The following is an 18898-nucleotide window of genomic DNA, read 5'->3' on the forward strand; positions in this document are numbered from 1 at the left end:
CAATCAATAACTTAGGCATAGGGACCTCAAACTTGGTTGGTAGTCAGGTCATGTACATTAAATGCACTCTATTAATTTGAGGTCAAAGGTGATGGTCGTGATGACATTGACCTGAAAATACATCGTGGATTAATACCTGAAGAGTGCTGGGCCACCTAAAACTTGGTTGACAGGTTGTCATGACCAGTAAATGAACCTTATTGATTTTTATTCAATGGATCAAAGGTCAAGGTTGTGTTGACATTGAAATGAAAATTTGTTCCCAACCAATAACTAAAATACTCTTGGACTGAGGGACCTCAAACATTGTAGGCAGGTTGGTCATGACCGTTAGATGAACCCCATTAATTTTGAAGTCAGTGGATCAAAGGTAATGGCTGCGGAGACATTGAACTATCAATCTTTTTCTGATCAATAACTGAAGAACTCAAGGGCCAAGGGACCTCAAACTTAGTAGTTAGGTTGGTAATGACCAAGTCAATGTTCAAGGTTGTAGTGTCATTGAACTGAAATATTTTTTGGATGAATAACAGAACTCTGATGCCCTGGGAACTCAAACTTGGTTGGCAGGTTGGTCATGATCATCAGATGAACCCTGTTTATTTTGAGTTCAATGGGTCAAAAATGAAGGTCAGTAATTATTGATGAACACAAGGGCCTAGGAACCTAATACTTGGTAGACAGTGTGACAACAGACTTCTCGAAAGTTGAAAAAAAGTGTCAGACATTCGGTCTGACAAGACATGAAAATCTGTCAGACCGAAAGAAATCTGTCAGACCGAAACAAAAGGGACAAAAACAAAGTAATAGCATTGCTTTATTCATCAAAAGCAGCTTATTTCATAATTAAGGCTTTATAGTATGTCTCTGATGAAAATCATCAGTCTGTCAAAATTCAAAAGTTCATCTTTATATTCAAAACACTCCTCATCAATATTGGGGTAAGAGTCCTGTTTGTCACAAAGAGTGTTAAATCTCCATTCCAAGAGCCAGAATCCTGTATTATTTCAGTATGAGGCAGGCAGGTAAAAATCCCAGGCGAAGTCTATTGTATCCTGCTGGAATCCCTGTTTCTTTTGTGTTTGATTATACATACATGCCATATTTCTGAGAGGCTTCCCAGGGGATTTTGGTCTGAATTCCAGGGGATTTTGATATTACACTAGGGGATTTTTACGAGGCGAAAACTTGTGCAATATCTGCATTTATATTATAAGAATAAATACAGAAATACACTCAAATTACAATAATTTTTGGACTTAGTCATCATGGTCCTTCATGAAATTTCACACTCATAATATTATTGATGCTTTCCACTGTCAACCTTGAGCAAGTTTTGAAAAAAAAAAAAAAAAAATTTTTTTTTTTAATTCCAGGGGATATGGATCCCCCGGCGGGGGACCAGGGGATGGGTCAAAATTCCGGGGTATTTTTCCCCAGTCGGGGGATATGGCATGTATGCTTATATGCAGGCACATCTAGACTCTGCCTAAAAGTGTACAATTTATCATGAACAATGGATCTACAAATAAACTTTCATAATTTTTCTTTAAATTTATAAAGGTATAGCTATTTTTAGCTCACCAGAGCACGAAGGTGAGCTATTGTGATCGGTCTTTGTCCGGCGGTCAGTCCGTCCGTCCGTCAATCAGTCAGGCAGTCAGTCCGTCCATCCGTCAACAATTGATTAAAAAACTTCTTCTCTGAAACTACCTGGCCAAATTCAATGAAACTTCACAGGAAGCTTCCTTGGGTGACCATCACTGGCACCGGATTTTCAAACTCAAACATTTTTTAAAATAATCAAAAAAAAAATCTCATAATTCCTCACTAAAAATTATAATACCGAATATGTGAAAAAATATTAAAAAAAATAAATAATTTAAATACGCACTTTGTACTGTATATTATACTAACATGGTATTGAACGTTTCTCTACCCGGGTCACGTAATCATCTTATTACTCAGTTCAAAAGAACTTCTGCAGATTGACAGTCATCACAGTTTAAGGACATGATATCCATCTTCAAAATGCTCAACCTTAATCCGTGAAGAAATTCGCCAATCATACGATTTTTTTGACTTTATTCCCATTTTTCTGTTTTCCTGGATTTTCTACCACCCTTTGACTTCCGGTTTTATTACTCTTTTTCGACCAGTTTGTAACATGTGATTTGATTGGTCGAATGAAAAGGCGGCGTATTTAAAATCTCAAATCGTTAACAAATTGAAACTCTAACATTTTGGCCCTTCTTCTCCATTATCAAGCGAATCATGAATGATAGTCCACATGAAATATGAAGTTGCATAATGATTCAATGCAATGGTTATACAGATTAAGGCATATTTATAACAGAAAACAACGGTCACTCTGCACTCAACATAATGATACATTTCTTATATACGAGTTCACTGTATTGCTAAATTCTTTCTGTTCGAAACGAAGTAAAATCGATAAATATAATGAAGAAACTTTGTTGTTCTTGGTATTTGAGTAACTAACCACTAACAGCTATAGGGGAACGCACCCCCCCCCCCCCCAAAAAAAAAATAAAAAAAATAAATAAATGAATAAATAAAACTAAAAAAAATACATATTCCTATAATTGAATAAAAACAATTCTTGAGCAATCTGGTGTATTCTGGGCGTTCTTAGTACTTGTAAATTGACAGTTTAAGGATATATATAGCTTTCTCGGCAAATCTTTTCAACAAATTAATTTTCTCGGCAGATCTTTTCAACAAAATAGCAAACAAATAAGGTTTGATAATGTGAAAAACACTCAGATTGTCTTACAGAAGTCTAATTGTCTGTCCTTTTTGCCATTGAACTGTATAATTACATACTCAATGACAATGTCCATGTGTCTGTTACATCATGTACACAAACAAACATAGTGATTCTGCAGTGTGGATTCAGCCGTGTATTTCGCGTTTAGGCAGCTACGCGCCTGGTTTCTACCTACCAAACAGACCTGGCTGTTAAGTTATCAACTTTCATCACAATCAAGCAAATTATTCTATATATATGTTTTATTAGACAAATCTTGCAATATAAGTTTAAGCAATATTACAACACAACTATATTAACAGCAAACATGAAATGGTTATAGTGACTTAAATCTGACTTGGTCACAATTTAAGAGAGCAAAATAATTAATTTCCTTTCTGATAAAAGCTAGTTAAACCAATCACTTTAAGTTCCAATATAGCTAATTTAAAAGTCAATACATCACTAAAAGTTCCAATAGAGCTCTATAATGGAGTTTATTCATTTAAGAAGTTGCTTTATTTTGCTGAAAAGCATTGGTTACATTTGCTACTTTAAAGGGCGCCTCTTTTAAAGCATGGATCTTCAAATAATTTTGCTTTTGCTCTATAGTAATTTAAAGCTGCACTCTTACAGAGTGAATGTCTGATAAACAGTGATATAAGACTGTTAACAAAAGATTCGAATGTAGTTTTTCATGTTTTTGTCAGAAAATTGATGTTTATGGTAATATTTGAATGCAGTTTTTCATATTTATGTTAGAAAATTGATGTTTTATAGTAAACAGCATTATTAACGCTTAATTTTTAAAAAAAGATTTTGGCGTTCTTTCTTACCATTGAGATTTGATCTGTTGCAAGTTACCTTTATATTGATAGCTGAATTAAAGACTTTAATGCCAACATGAGCGTATTCTGAGACAAAACCCCCCAAACATTTCATATCAGTGTCAAACTGTGAGAGTGCAACTCTAAAGCCAAACTGGTAATACAAATTGAGAGCAATTATCCTGTAAAAACAATAGCATTATGTGCTCCCTACTAAAATGTTACAAAATGGTCTGAGAAACTAAACCCCAGCAGGCACAACAACGTTGAAGCAACGTTGAAACAACAGTCATCCTTCAACGTTGAGAAAAGGTTGAAATATGGTTGTATTTGAAAGTTGTATTGACATTGTGATTTCAACGTTGAAACAACGTTGCGGTTTAAACGTTGAAACAACATTGAAATGAGGTTGAAACAACGTTGAAATGAGGTTGAACCAGAGTTGCAGTTTCAACATTGAATTGACGTTGCAGTTAAACTGCTGAAGGGTTAAGGTAAGGTGAAAACTATAAAGAACACAGTTTTGTTTGGATTACATTTATACAGTATGTACATGTTAATGGTAAAAACTGCCCCATCAACAATGCGATGCGCCACTTCTTCTTCATCCATGCTGAAATGTAAAAGATTAAAACAATAATGTAAATAAACCATCCTTTATAAACATCATAGATGCAAAGAAGAGTATTGTTAATAACAATGCAAGATCATCGCTTGATATGAACATTTTTCACCATAATTTGAACAATGGAAATCGTATCCGAAATCCCGTCGTATCCGAAATGCATGATTTTCAACAAATAATTCGTTCAAAAACAAATTTTTTTGACATTTTGTAAATAAATACCAAACGTACTTACTCGAATGGAACCGACTGTCACTTCCCACACGTAGTTAGCTTGAACTAATGGAATTTACCATAATTTTAAAGCTCTGCTGTTACTGATGATCTGCACAATTGATATTTTTTGAAAACTGACCGGAACTACGCAATACGCTAGGGGCGCAACTCGTTTTGAACTTTCCAATCGGGGTAACTCTGTATTGCGGTAGATGGCCATTCAGCCTATAAAAAGAAGTCTACTCGTCAAGCATTAATGGCTCTCTATAAAAAATTGAATGTGGAAATATTAATATAATCAGAACAGAATATCGATCTCTATTGGAATGTCATGACAACATCAATATGACAACAATTTTTCAACCATCCTGAATGTTGAGGTATCGACCGTATTTCAACGTCGTTTCAACGTCGAAATTTCGACAAGTTTTCAACGTTGAAGCTTCAACGTTGTTTCAACGTTGAAATATTGTTGATCGACGTTGTGACCAATATTCAACTATATTTCAACGTTGAAACAACGTTGTGTGCCTGCTGGGACATTTACTATCCCTATATTGAGCTGAGGTGAAATACATACATGTATATACCTACAAAGCATTATTCCTAAATAACATTTCATGCATTTCTTAAGATACGATTTCAGCAACTGTTAGTATCTTTTACTGAGAAAGTACACACAGCTGGACAAAATCCCAACTCTTGCAAAGATAAAGACAGCAGATTGTCATTAAAGTCATTGTTTCCAGGTTGTAGCGATATCATGTTAAAACTGTTAACAGTGCAATGTAACATCTCCACTGAGCCCAGATCTAGGCGGTGGGATAGGAGATAGTGCCGGTGTGTCTCACTCTGTGGAACTGCAGCCCACAAGCCTACACTTCAATACATATGACCGTCACAGATACTGGTGTTGCCATCCATCACTTCCCTGCAAAGATATAAAAAAAACTGTTTATTTTAACCTAGCTACAACTGTACATTCATTTTAAATCTATTAATTAATGCACAATGTGCACATGGACTTTAAGCATCTGCATTATAATAAATGTTTTGAAAATATTTATTGATATTCAACTTTTCAGCAAAAGCTAGGGTATGTGCCTTTATAGTTGAGTGGTCTATCCTTTTTTTCTTGATAATTTACTGGTTTCCACAAGAAGACTCGAATCAAATTTGGGATCAGTCTCTTGTGTTACTTATTTCCTATTTTTTTCTACAATTATAATATCAAACATTGAAATATATATGTGACTGTGATACAGGTTAATGTAAGCATAATAATATTAATCGTTTTCAGTTTCAGGAAATAATTTTTTTTATCACAAAACATGACTAAGTCCCTTTAAGAGCATTTTGGCAATTGCAAAGGAAATTGAGATGGCACTCATTTCTGTAAGCATGCATAAAACCAAAGCATTAAGTTAAACTGCAAAATGAATTAATCAAAGGTGTTCGTCACATTGCCTGGATACAGTAATACTTTTTTTTTTTTTATCTTTTTTATTATCTAAAAAAAAAATTATTTTTTTTTGGTCAAAATATTTAATATATATATTTCATTTAAAAATATATTCCACAATTTTCCATGAAAGAACATTAGTATAATATATAAATAAATATAATGTTACTTAATAAATATTCATGTATGTGTAAATGAACCAAACGCATGTATACACACAAAATACATGCATGTTTCTACAAGTATATAGATTATTATTTAACACGGCGTATTGGTAAACAGCATTTTTTTTTATAAATAAAACATTTTGCATTTCTTACCTGTGAAACGTTTTTGTGATGAGATCGCTGTCAAGTAAACAAGTCAATCCTGTGTTGCATATTAAGCCACTTTCCGTCGTCTCATGAAATTTCATATTCGGCTTTGATGGTATGTGTAATTCCAGAACCAGTCTGACCCGAAATAAGCATGCTCAAGTCACTCAAAGCGGAATTTAATGTCAAAGACTTCTCTGTGATTAACACTTTCGGTCCAATATTACAGTTGTTGACACTTGTACGCGAAATGTCTCGCGGAGTTCATGGACCAATGAAATGAGCCGTTATAAAACCTTATTCTGAAACCGGAAGTCAAGGGTGGTAGAAATTCCAGGAAAACAGAAAAATGGGAATAAAGTCAAAAAAATCGTATGACTGGCGAATTTCTTCGCGGATTAAGGTAGAGCATTTTGAAGATGGATATCATGTCCTTAAATTGCAATGACTGTCAATCTACAGAAGTTCTTTTGAACTGAGTAATATGATGATTACGTGACCCGGGTAGAGAAATGTTCAATACCATGTTAGTATAATATACAGTACAAAGTGCATATTTAAAAAAATATATATTTTTCAATATTTTTTCACATATTCGGTATTATAATTTTTAGTGAGGAATTATAAGATTTTTTTTGATTTTTTAAAAAAATGTTTGAGTTTGAAAATCCGGTGCCAGTGGTGACCATCTACAAAAATACAACAAGGGGTCACGATTGATCAACAACAACAACAACAAAATGGCCCACTTCCTGTTTTGCTTTAAAAAACATCTCCTCTGAAACTACCGATCCAAATTCAATGAAACTTTAAAGGAAGCTTCCTTGGGTAATCCTTTACAAAAATACAACAAGGGGTCACAATTGATCAACAACAACAACAACAACAGCAACAACAACAAAATGGCTGACTTCCTGTTTTGCTTTAAAAAAACATCTCCTCTGAAACTACCACTCCAAATTCAATGAAACTTTACAGGAAGCCTCCTTGAGTGACCCTCTACAAAAATACAACAAGGGGTCACAATTGATCAACAACAACAACAGCAACAACAACAAAATGGCCAGCTTCCTATTTTGCTTAAAAAAAATATCTCCTCTAAAACTACCAGTCCAAATTCAATTAAACTATACAGAAAGCTTCCTTGGGTGACCCTCCACAGAAAAAACAAGGGGTCATGATTGATCAACAACAACAACAAAATGGCCAAAATGTTAAAATCTGATAGTTATATGTTAAGTGATCAACAACAACAACAAAATGGCCAAAATGTTAAAATCTGATAAGTTATATGTAAAGTTAACTCTTGAGGCAAGGGCAGCAAGTCTTGCGTTATGGTCTTCCTTTTTGTTGGAGATTCCACTACTTTCTATTTTTAGTAACAAGGGAGTAGATTTTAAATTTTATTAAGTCTTCAACATGGTCACTTTTAAGGTAATTATTGTTCTTTTGTTAGGTTCATAGATTCAAATAACTATTATACACTTTATTCTTTAGAAGAAATTTCATTTTTACTGAATGATGAATTTAATAATCAGACTTTTCCATTGAACTTTCATGTAGGTTATTGTAAACTTCATGTACATTATTCTAAGCTACAATCTTTATCTTCTGTGTGGATAGTGAATAAGCCTTGATTTATATAAAGACAAATTTGGTGTTGAACATGTGAAGGAAGGTGATGTTGCCCTAAATGGAAGAATATTAGTGGAAGGTGCTGAATGTGGTCTGATATTTGATTTTTAGAGCTTAAGGCAGTTTATTGATTTTATTGGATGGTGCACTGTTTGTTGTTTGTGTATCTATACTAAAAGTTCTTTCAATGTGCAAGCAATTTTACATAGTTTTGTCAGTGTGTAGGCAATTGAACGAAGTCCTGTCAGTGTGCAGGCAATTGAACAAAGTCCTGTCAGTGTGCAGGCAACTGAAAAAAGTCCTGTTAGTGTGCAGGTATCTGTACCAAGTGCTGTCAGTTTGCAGTCAATTATCTAGTCCTGTCAGTGTGCAGGCAACTGAGCAAAGTCCTGTCAGTGTGCAGGTATGAGAATCAAATTCTGTCAGTGTGCAGGCAACTGAACAAAATCCTGTCAGTGTGCAGTCAATCACCAAGTTCCGTCAGTGTGCGGGCAACTGTGACAAGTCCTGTCAGTGTGCAGGCAACTGTAACAAGTCCTGTCAGTGATTATCCAGGCAACATGTTTGACCAGTATGTTTTTCAATATTCTTTGAGAACAAATATCAAGCTATATTGATTACAAAGGTTAAACTCTTTTACTCAGGTGAGCGATTTAGGGCCATTATGGCCCTCTTGTTTTAGAAGATAGAAGTAATAATAACCTACCAGCAAAGTGTCCATTGCTTTCTCTGGATGGAAATATTTCTAGAGGTTTGAGTTCCACTATCATCAGTGCAGGTTATTACCCACTTTTCTTTGCCATTTCACAAAATAATTATTTTATGAGTTTCGTTTCATATTCCTTTTCCTTTTAAAGTGTTCATGTCACATCCCTGTGACAGCATTTGATAGATAACTGTTTACTTTGTTTTATAGCAAGTGAAACCAATATTCCTTACCTCTAAATAATATCAAAAATAATTTCAAATCAGCTTTTTATATCTTCAGAACGGTGCTGCTACGTCTCTCCTCTTTGGCCATGTTAGTGTTCTCCTTGTATGGTAACCTGAGTGGCAAAAAACCTGATGCAGACATCTCTGACCAGTATAATGCAACCTGTCTCCACCAAACTGATGACATCCTGAACCCTGTCAATGTCTCGCCAGTGTTAAACACTGAGGTGAGACTCAGTCATCAAATGCAGACTTGTGATCCAAAAAGCACAAATTTGTACACTGCTACTAGGCTTTAAAAAATTAAACAAGTCAAGCAATTTAAATTTAATTTTTGAATCAAGACGCCTGACTAACAGTTTACCAGTGCAGGGCTTGCAGTGTTATAAAAATGTTAACCACTAAGAAATATTTGCTCAAATCAAAAACTTTGAAGACAGTAACATACTTCGTAACATAAAGTCATACATGTGAATATTTAGAAAAACTGTGAAGTCATGAACAGAGAATATTTACTAATGCTTCTTTTTCAGTCTTCAGATGTTTTTACATCCGTTGTTTCCTCTTATATTCTATGATATCCATATCTAAGAACTGTATCAAATGACTTGTATCGATTTCAGTTTGCATGTTGGGAGACATATGTAGGACAGCAGATCTACAAACTGGTCTTCCTCAACTTCATTGTGGTTATTGCAGTCACCTTTGCCTGGGAGTTCCCTAGAAAGTGGGTGGATGTTTCTGTAATGTGTTTGTGCTATGGATGAGTGTTGAATACACTGTTGAAAAAGAAATTGGGTTGTGGACAAATCTGATACGAATATTAAATTAAAAATGTATTGAATGAGATTGTTTTGTGGGATACATGTCAAATGCTTGCTATAGAATGAACCAATATTTGGCATAAAACCTTTAAAAAAAAAGTTATTTGACCGGTTGCTGCTTACATGTACAGTCCAGACTCGCTATGTCGACATCGGATATGTCGACTTTCTGGTTGTGTCGACCTTTTCTTCCGGTCCCGAATTTATTCCTTCTTATTCTATATCAAATAAATCTGTTTGTGTCGATTTTTTTATCTCGACTTTTTCGCTATGTCAACCTCGTTTTTCAGTCCCTGTGGTCGAATTTCACACATTTCCTGTGTTCGTTATGTCGAACTGTAGATCGAGTCATAGGTGTGAAAATATTTATGACGGTTTGCGGCATGTCACAAAATACCATGCTTGTCATTATAATAAACTGTCATAATTGGAGGATACAAAAATGTAATTGGTAAGTGCGAATAATTAAAGTTGAATGTTTATGTTTTTGATTGAAGAGACATTTATTGCTCAGGCCCTTTTTTGGTATTGTATAAAACATGAAGATTTTATTCATTTGATTACAATCCCGAATGGGGACAGAAAGAATAACTTCAAAATGTCAAATGTTAGTTCCACTGCTCTGGTCGATCAATTCAGGGAAGGACCCCGGTATAAAATCCGGGGGGATATCTGGACCGGCCATTCTAAGGTAAGGGTTGTAAAAGAAAATTGTCATCGAAATTTTATAACGAGAAGTACCCAGCCATCATCGAAGTTGAGAAGGGTATCAAGACAAAGAAGCAGATTATGGCAGAATACGGCGTCCCCTCAAACACACTATCAACATGGCTCAAAATTAAATTCAATTGTGGATGTAAACATCGGACATCAATCAAACGTGTTGGGATTGGTGATATTTTTTGTAATTCGGATGAGTCGATTTTTCGTTATCTCGACTTATTTCACTAGGTCCCGAAAAAGTCGACATAACGAGTTTCGACTGTATTAGATATTTTGCTGTACTGGGCCAGCAGTGATTTGATATCTCCAAGAGTGTCCTTGACCTTGTGTAGGTAGACACTGCTGGTTTGATACTTGCTACTTATGCATGTGTCCACCATTCCTGTTACAGGTTGCTGGTGACACAGTTCAGCAGAGGGAAAGTATTTGCCCTGCCAAGTCGGCAGTAGTTTGACCTCTCCAAGAATGTCCTTGCCCTTGTGTACTAGACCGTGCTAGTTTGATACCTTCTTATAAACTGGTTCACTATTCCAGTGACAGGTCGCTGGTGACACAGTTCAAGACAGTGAAGGTATTTGCCGTACTGGGCTAGCAACAGTTTGACCACTCTAGGAGTGTCCTTGACCATTGTTAAGGTTAAATTGCTGGTTGAATATTTGCTAATATCGAATGTGTCCACTATTCCTGTTACAGGTCGCCGTTGACACAGATCAGGTATTTGCCGTACTGGGCTAGCAGCACTTTGACCTCAATTGGAGAGTCCTTGACCTTGTTAAGGTAGAAAATGCTGGTTGGATACTTGCTTCTAATGAATGTATCCACAATTCTTGTTACAGGTTGCTGGTGACACGGTTCAGCACAGTGAAGCTATTTACTCTACTGGGTCAGCAACAATTTGACCTCTCTAAGTGTGTCCTTGACCTTGTCTACCTACAGACACTCTGCTGGTACGTGTTGTGTTTTGGGATTTGGAAATTTTATGAAATTAAATGTTTAGCTTTTCATCATGGTTAAGAAAAAATTAATCGCTAGATTTGATGCTATATGATGTTTACTGTACTTCCTTTATTGCAGGATTGGGATGTTTTTCAGCCCTATTATTCCAGCCATGTGTCTTGCCACCTGCTTTGTATTCTTTTATGTCAAAAAGGTGAACATTCTGTACAATTATTTCATACATGAAGTTTTTGATGGTGTAAAACTGTGGCACTAATTGAGAAAGCTGGAGTCAATTATTGAGGTGCATTTCTCAACTCATTTATTGTAATCGGTCCGAATTATTTCAACATTTTTGTATTAACGGTAATTTATCTTGGATGCAGGCTTGATATATGTAATTGTAGTTGAAAAGTTGCTGTTGTTTGGATCCACTTTTGAATTATTTGATGGGTGTAGAAATGGGCCGGAAGCTGGTAAAATAACCTGGTTACTTTAGCATCTTCACCCGTCTATTTTACCCGCACTAACAAAAATAAAATCTATTAATTTTTGTCATGTTTTTATGTTTACATCCATTTAAAACCGATTGTTGGTATTGTTTACGGAAATGAATACACATTGTAACTCGTTTCACACCATCAAGTGACAGTGCAAACTGTAAATTCATAATTATCATATCCGGCATTCTTTGTTGGTATTTGTCAATTATCTTCGTAATTATTAAAATATCTTCATTAAGTGTGACAATTCTGATTGAAACGTTCGCCCACATGTTATAAACATGATCTCTTGATAAGTAAACATGCATGGTAATTGTGTGATGTTATAGGCATTTTCATTAGACAACGGAAATATCCTAGGCTGTTGTTCTTTTCCGTGAACTTCAGTATCAATTAAAGCTGTGTATTGGCAAACATTACTTGCAGAAGTGTCAGCGACAAGGGATAAGTGGCCGCTAATAAGTGTTTTTATTGCTCCGCAGGCAAATATTAGTGTCCGCGTTAGACAGTTGACCGCTTAATGCACGTACTTAATATAGTAAAAACGTATGGGAGGAATTTTGAGTGGCCCGATAAGGCAGGGGACCTTTTAAAGTAGGTGACCATTCAACCAGCTTTGACTGTACTTAAATTAATTTCTACACCCCTGGGTATAGTGGTATATATGTCCAACTTTCTAAGAGGTCCAGGGTTTTGGACCCTCAAAGGGGAAGGTTTCTCAAGACCCCATTTCAACCCAACAAACAAGAATGTCATTCTATAAGCTATCAGCTTTGAATGCAATTGAGCAACAATGATGTTTGTCTGTAGCAAGGATCGAAATAAACTATTATTATAATTATTGTTACATTCTGCTCTTTTTATTTCGTTCTCATATTTGTCAAACCCATTATCATCTCCTCATCAATATAATATCATCTTCCACTCTCATCATTGCATTACCCACATACATCTCCCATTTTCATCATTGTTTCCTATTAAAATCGCCCACTTTTATTATTGCGTTACCAATAAACATCTCCCACTTTCAGCATTGTGTTTTCCATAAACATCTGCCACTTTTCATCATTGTGTTATCCATAAACTTTTAAAATAATTACTCTTCTACTCCACTCAGGGTTCATTGCTGCAGAACTGCCTGCCGGTACAACAGTATGGCACATCCAAGTCCAACTCCCTGTTCATGATGGTGCTCCTACTCTCCTTTATCCTGGCACTCGCTCCTATCTCCTACATGGTTGGCAAGTAAGGTGTTCCCTCCAGTCTCCTACATAGTTTTTAGGAAAGGCACTCAATCCCATCGCCTACATGGTAGGCAGATATGGAGCTCGCTACCCTATCCTACATGGTTGGCAGGTAAGGCACTTGCTCCCAGGGTTTTCATTAAGGAAAGTTTGAGCCGGCCCAAATATAATTTGAGAAGGCCTAAGTAGCGAACATCGAAGGTGCGAAGCGAAACTAGGGGGGTCTGGGGCATGCTCCCACGGATTTTTTTATTCTTCACGCCATCTCCTGCGTTCTGAGCATTTTAAGAGCATAATGGGCTTTATTTTCTCAAACAAAATTAACGTCAGATAACTTCCCTCGAGAAAGTTAGGAAATATTTTAGATTAAAAAAAAAAAATCACAGGTTATCGTTTTAACGAACATCCACGCTTTGTGGTATAAGCCTAGCCATCAATCATAGGTTACACAACTGTGATACAATTTGTATCAAACAGTAACAAACAGATAATATTTACATTTTTAATACGTAGCTTTGCTGTTGCCTTATTAAATTTTAAATCCAATGATGATGAAGTTCAATCTCAAAGAAAATTTAACAGTAACAGCTGTAAAACTGGGTCATATCACATATAATACTTTAATCTGTGTATTCATAACAAAATACTAACTTTGATTAACATTCAATTTTTGGAAATGGAAGTGACAAATGACATGTGTTTGTTCAAGCCAGATTCTTGTTTACTACCTACATCGTAAATCAGCCATTTTGACATATTTCTGAAGCATGACCTGTGATGTCATTTGCGTGTGATCAATAGGATAAAATAATATGATATTTATTATTGGTAGTTTAAAATAGCTAGTGACGTGTTTGGGGACTTTCCATAGAAAAACGAGGCAAGAACGCCCTCAAACATGCGCTGTATTATTTGAAGGCGTGTTTGACCCCAGTCTCTTTCGGTCGATATTTTCTGAAAATCTTTTATAGTAATATTGTCTTATTTCTCGTGTTGTATATTAATAGATGTTTATTATACACAAAAATGCATTTGTTGCGAAAAAATAAGCAACAGATATAAAATTATATGTAAATAAATGACCATAAATAACGATGGCGCATTTTGACATTTTTTGTTGAGAATTTGAGCCTGCCAAAATTATTTTTTTAATCAGTCATTTTAACCGGCTTAATGAAATCCCTGCACTCCCTTCTCCGACATGGTTGGCAGGTAAGGCGCTTCCATCTCCTCTATGGTAGCCAGGTATGGCGCTTCCTCCCATCTCCTACATGGTAGAGAGGTCAGGTGCTCACTCCCATCTCCTACATGGTTGGCAGGTAAGGTGCTCCCTCTCATCTCCAACATGGGAGGTCAGGTGCTCACTCCCAACTCCTACATGGTTGGCAGGTAAGGCACTCACTCCCATCTTCTACATGATTGGCAGGTCAGGCGCTCACTCCCATCTCCTACATGGTTGGCAGGTCAGGCGCTCACTCCCATCTACTACATGGTTGGCAGGTCAGGTGCTCACTCCCAACTCCTACATGGTTGGCAGGTCAGGCGCTCACTCCCATCTCCTACATGGTTGGCAGGTCAGGCACTCACTCCCATCTCCTACATGGTTGGCAGGTAAGGCACTCACTCCCATCTCCTACATGGTTGGCAGGTCAGGCGCTCACTCCCAACTCCTACATGGTCAGGCGCTCACTCCCATCTCCTACATGGTTGGCAGGTCAGGCGCTCACTCCCAACTCCTACATGGTTGGCAGTTCAGGCCCTTCCTCCCATCTCCTACATGGTTGGCAGGTCAGGCGCTCACTCCCATCTCCTACATGATTGGCAGGTAAGGCCCTTCCTCCCATCTCCTACATGGTGGGCAGGTAAGGCGCTTCCTCCCATCTTCTACATGGTTGGCAGGTAAGGCGCTTCCTCCCATCTTCAACATGATTGGCAGGTCAGACGCTCACTCCCATCTCCTATATTGTTGGCAGGTCAGGCGCTCACTCCCATCTCCTATATGGTAGACAGGTAAAGCACTCACTCCCATCTCCTTACATGGCATGTAATGCAAACCCATCTCTTACATGGTTGGCAGATAAGGCACTCCTGAAATCTTAGCACCATCAAACTGTTCTCACACGCATGAGAAATATTTGGGATACACCTATTTATTTTATTTTTTTAGTTGAATAGATTTGGGCTAAAAAATATAATTAAATGCATTATAATATGTCCTCAAAAAATGTGGTGTGGAATAACCTGTTGTCTCAAGTAGTATTTTTGGAGTTTTCTAAAAGTGAAAAAAAACTGGTTTTCAAATTAAAGTGAAACATTTTATTACATTCTCCGTAATCTTCTTTATGCAGTTGTCATTTTCATCAACATCACATTGGTTTGATGGTATTTGCAAGTATTGGATATTGATCATTAATGGTTTACCCTTCTTGAGAGGGGCTGCAGAAATAAGTCTATAGACTCATTGAATGTTCCACTGCACGGAAATCTTTAGTAAAAGGCGAAAGATTTATTCGTGGCTGTAGTGAAACCAGAGTTGACCTGTGTTTGGTCGATCTCAAAATATATACAGCTTTATTTTCGTTGATTCTTGATATTGCAGATTTGCATATTTATCACCTAAGGCTTTTATTTCATTCATGTAAAATATGTTTTACTTTGTTTGGCCAGTTTTCTTTAGTTTTTAAAAAGGAAAAGTATTCTTTAACATTTTCTGTTAAATCATTTCTTAATTCAAACATTTCTTTGATAATTGTTTCATAGTTTGTAAAATTTATTTGAAAAAAGGCAGCAAGGGAATTGATTTGGGCTGACAGTATCATCTACTGGTCTCCCTTGTTAAAAAGTGTAAATGGCGGCATCCACAATGGATCTTATCAAATTTCATGCATGAATGCTTCATCAGCTGTCAGCTTTCATTTGGCCGATAATGTGAATTATGTTGTACAGCAACCATGAGATAAAACCCAAACTTTGAAGTGAATAATTGTGAAGAGCTGCAAATGTTTTTTTTTAATGCATTTTGAGTGTTTAAAGGTTATTCGGAATAAGTATATAACGAAGCAAAATGCATATGTCTTGTCATGTTTATCTTAGTAGTTCTTCATCATACTTGAATGTATTTTCATAATTGTTTTAATTGATTTATTTAACTTAAATTATTAGAAAAAATCATGAATGAATATCTGCCCTTAAACCACTGGTTGTATTTCAACCAAACTTATCATGAATGGTCCTACATCAAAAACTGCTCCATTGAATCTCGTGCATAACTCTGGATGCTATGACAATGAAGAGGAAAAAATTTAAAATTGTCTTGTTAAAAACCATCTGTCCAAGGGCTTAGATATGTGGTATGTAGTCTTGGTTTAAGTAGCCCTCTACCAAGTTTGCTCATTTTGTGCTGGTGAGGTCAAAACTGGCCATGCACCAGAGGTAACTTGTTTAACATAGACTTGAACAGGAAAAGTCTTTAAAAATCTTCTTGTCCAATAACATTAGGCTGAGAGCTTAGATAATTGGTTTGTAGCATAAAAAATAGTGTCTTCTTACAAATTTGCTCATCTTCGGTCCCTGATGTCAAAACTGATCTGCCCTGAGGGTCACTTGTTTAACATAGCCACCATGGCCCTATTGTTTTGAATATTACATGTGATATAACTATTGTAAATTATATATTTCAGAATATCTCCTTCAAAGGGTTGTGGACCTTTCCGTGTTTTTGCCTACGAGAACTACATCATGTTTGATGTGGTGACCAACATGGTGGACCGCTGGCCAACAGAGGCTCGGGAAGTGTTCTTTTTCATGAGTACACCAGGGTTTATGGCCATTGCGGGCATTCTGCTATGGTAAGGGACTAAAAGAATTACTAGTGTCATATTTTCAACATTTATTGCTGTATTCAATATATTAGAAGGGTTTTCTTTGACTAATTGATAGAACAGATGTGATAACAAGAATAAATGCATTTTCTTCCAGGAGCTACTGATTTTTCTTAGGTTCAAAACTTATTGTTTAAAAACACATGTAAAACAAGATAAAATAACCTGTTCCCGCCACTGGTGCTTGTTTGTAGAGTGTGTGCTGGGCACCAGAGGTTGTTAGTAGATTGAATATAATAAAACAAAAAGGACTTTTATAAAAACATGACCTTTTAGTTAATTGATAGTTACTATTATATATCTTATGAAAAGAGAATACAATTTCAGCATGCTCATGTACTACTACTGGATTGTTGGCCAGGCGCACGAAAACATGTCTAAAACACTGAAGGAACAGCTCAAAATTGTAAGTTCTGGGAAGTCATAAAAGATAGAATGTTAATTGATTCTAGAAGATGTTTCTTAAGATGTTTCTTTTCAGTTCTGTATGTCATCTTTTGGTGTCATTTTTATGCCCCCTTTTGAAAAAAGTGGGGTATATTGTTTTGCACATGTCGGTCGGTCTGTCTGTCTGTCTGTCTGTCTGTCGGTCGGTCGGAATACCAAATGGTTTCCGATCAATAACTTGAGAACGCTTTGACCGAGGGACCTCATACTTGGTATGTGTATTGGTCATCACCAGCAGATGAACCCTATTGATTTTGAGGTCAGTGGGTCAAAGGTCAAGGTCAGTGTGACCTTTACATGAAAAACGGTTTCCGATCAATAACTTGAGAACGCTTTGACCCAGGGACCTCATACTTGGTAGGTGTATTGGTCATGACCAGCAGATGAACCCTATTGATTTTGAGGTCAGTGGGTCAAAGGTCAAGGTCAGTGTGACCTTAACATGAAAAACGGTTTCCTATCAATAACTTGAGAACGCTTTGACCCAGGGACCTCATACTAGGTAGGCTTATTGGTCATGACCAGCAGATGAACCCTATTGATTTTGAGGTCAGTGGGTCAAAGGTCAAGGTCAGTGTGACCTTAACATGAAAAACGGTTTCCGATCAATAACTTGAGAACGCTTTGACCCAGGGACCTCATACTAGGTAGGCTTATTGGTCATGACCAGCAGATGAACCCTATTGATTTTGAGGTCAGTGGGTCAAAGGTCAAGGTCAGTGTGACTGTAAGCTGAAAAAAGGTTTTCTGATTGTCCATATTTTAAGTGTCCAAATCCTACTAACAATTTGGCTCCCAAGGGGGCATAAATGTTTCACTAACATCTCTTGTTATCATTGATTGAATGTAGCAAAAATATTGCTATAATATTGACCACTATTGCATGTCCATTATCATTGGTTTTACAGGAAGGGCAGGACAAACAGTTCCTTGTTGCTCGACTGCATGAGACCTTCGAGTACAGTGCAGTGCAGTGAACATCACATGGCTCAATGAGCTTTTTATGGTGTAGCGGACTTTTTCTTTACTTTCTGCAAACACATGACTGGTTCTCTTAAAAGCAATTAAATGGAACAGATCATAAATATTTATAAAAAAAAAATTAAATTCAGGTTGTTGTTAAGTGTTATTATGTCTCCCCCTCTCTGGGGGAGGCATATTGTTTTTGCCCTGTCCGTCAGTCAGTGTAGTCCGGTAGTCCGTCAGTCCGTCAGTCCGTCCGTACGTCACACTTCGTTTCCGATCGATAACTGGAAAACCGCATGACCTAGGATCACCAAACTTGGTAGGGAGGTTGGTCGTGAGGTGTAGAGGATCCCTATTGTTTTTGGGGTCACTAGGTCAAAGGTCAAGGTTGCGGCGACCCCCAATATAAAAAACATTTCTGCTCAAAATCTTGAGAACGGTTTGACCTAGGTTCACCAAACTTGGTAGGGAGGTTGGTCATGAGGTGTAGAAGATCCCTATTGTTTTTGGGGTCACTAGGTCAAAGGTCAAGGTCGCGGCGACCCCCAATGTAAAAAACATTTCCGCTCAATATCTTGAGAATGGTTTGACC

General features: G+C 36.7%; 1 protein-coding gene and 1 non-coding gene across 2 annotated transcripts in view; one reads left to right on the forward strand and one right to left on the reverse strand.

Annotated features, from left to right (window-relative positions):
• Nucleotides 1-18553, forward strand: part of LOC128206230 (transmembrane channel-like protein 7) — a 34725-nt gene extending 16172 nt beyond the window's left edge. Inside the window, exons 9-16 of the mRNA XM_052908563.1 lie at nt 8838-9009; nt 9406-9509; nt 11166-11276; nt 11404-11479; nt 12886-13013; nt 16693-16860; nt 17221-17299; nt 18249-18553. Coding sequence (XP_052764523.1) covers nt 8838-9009; nt 9406-9509; nt 11166-11276; nt 11404-11479; nt 12886-13013; nt 16693-16860; nt 17221-17299; nt 18249-18317 — 907 coding nt within the window. The 3' untranslated portion in view covers nt 18318-18553. The remainder of the gene's footprint in view (nt 1-8837; nt 9010-9405; nt 9510-11165; nt 11277-11403; nt 11480-12885; nt 13014-16692; nt 16861-17220; nt 17300-18248) is intronic.
• LOC128225273 (U5 spliceosomal RNA) lies at nt 15432-15548 on the reverse strand. The gene has a single exon (XR_008259627.1). It is a non-coding gene; the product is annotated as a U5 spliceosomal RNA (small nuclear RNA).
• Nucleotides 18554-18898: the final 345 nt, after the last annotated feature.

This window comes from Mya arenaria, chromosome 2 (genome assembly GCF_026914265.1).
Source record: "Mya arenaria isolate MELC-2E11 chromosome 2, ASM2691426v1".
Lineage (NCBI taxonomy): Eukaryota > Metazoa > Mollusca > Bivalvia > Myida > Myidae > Mya > Mya arenaria.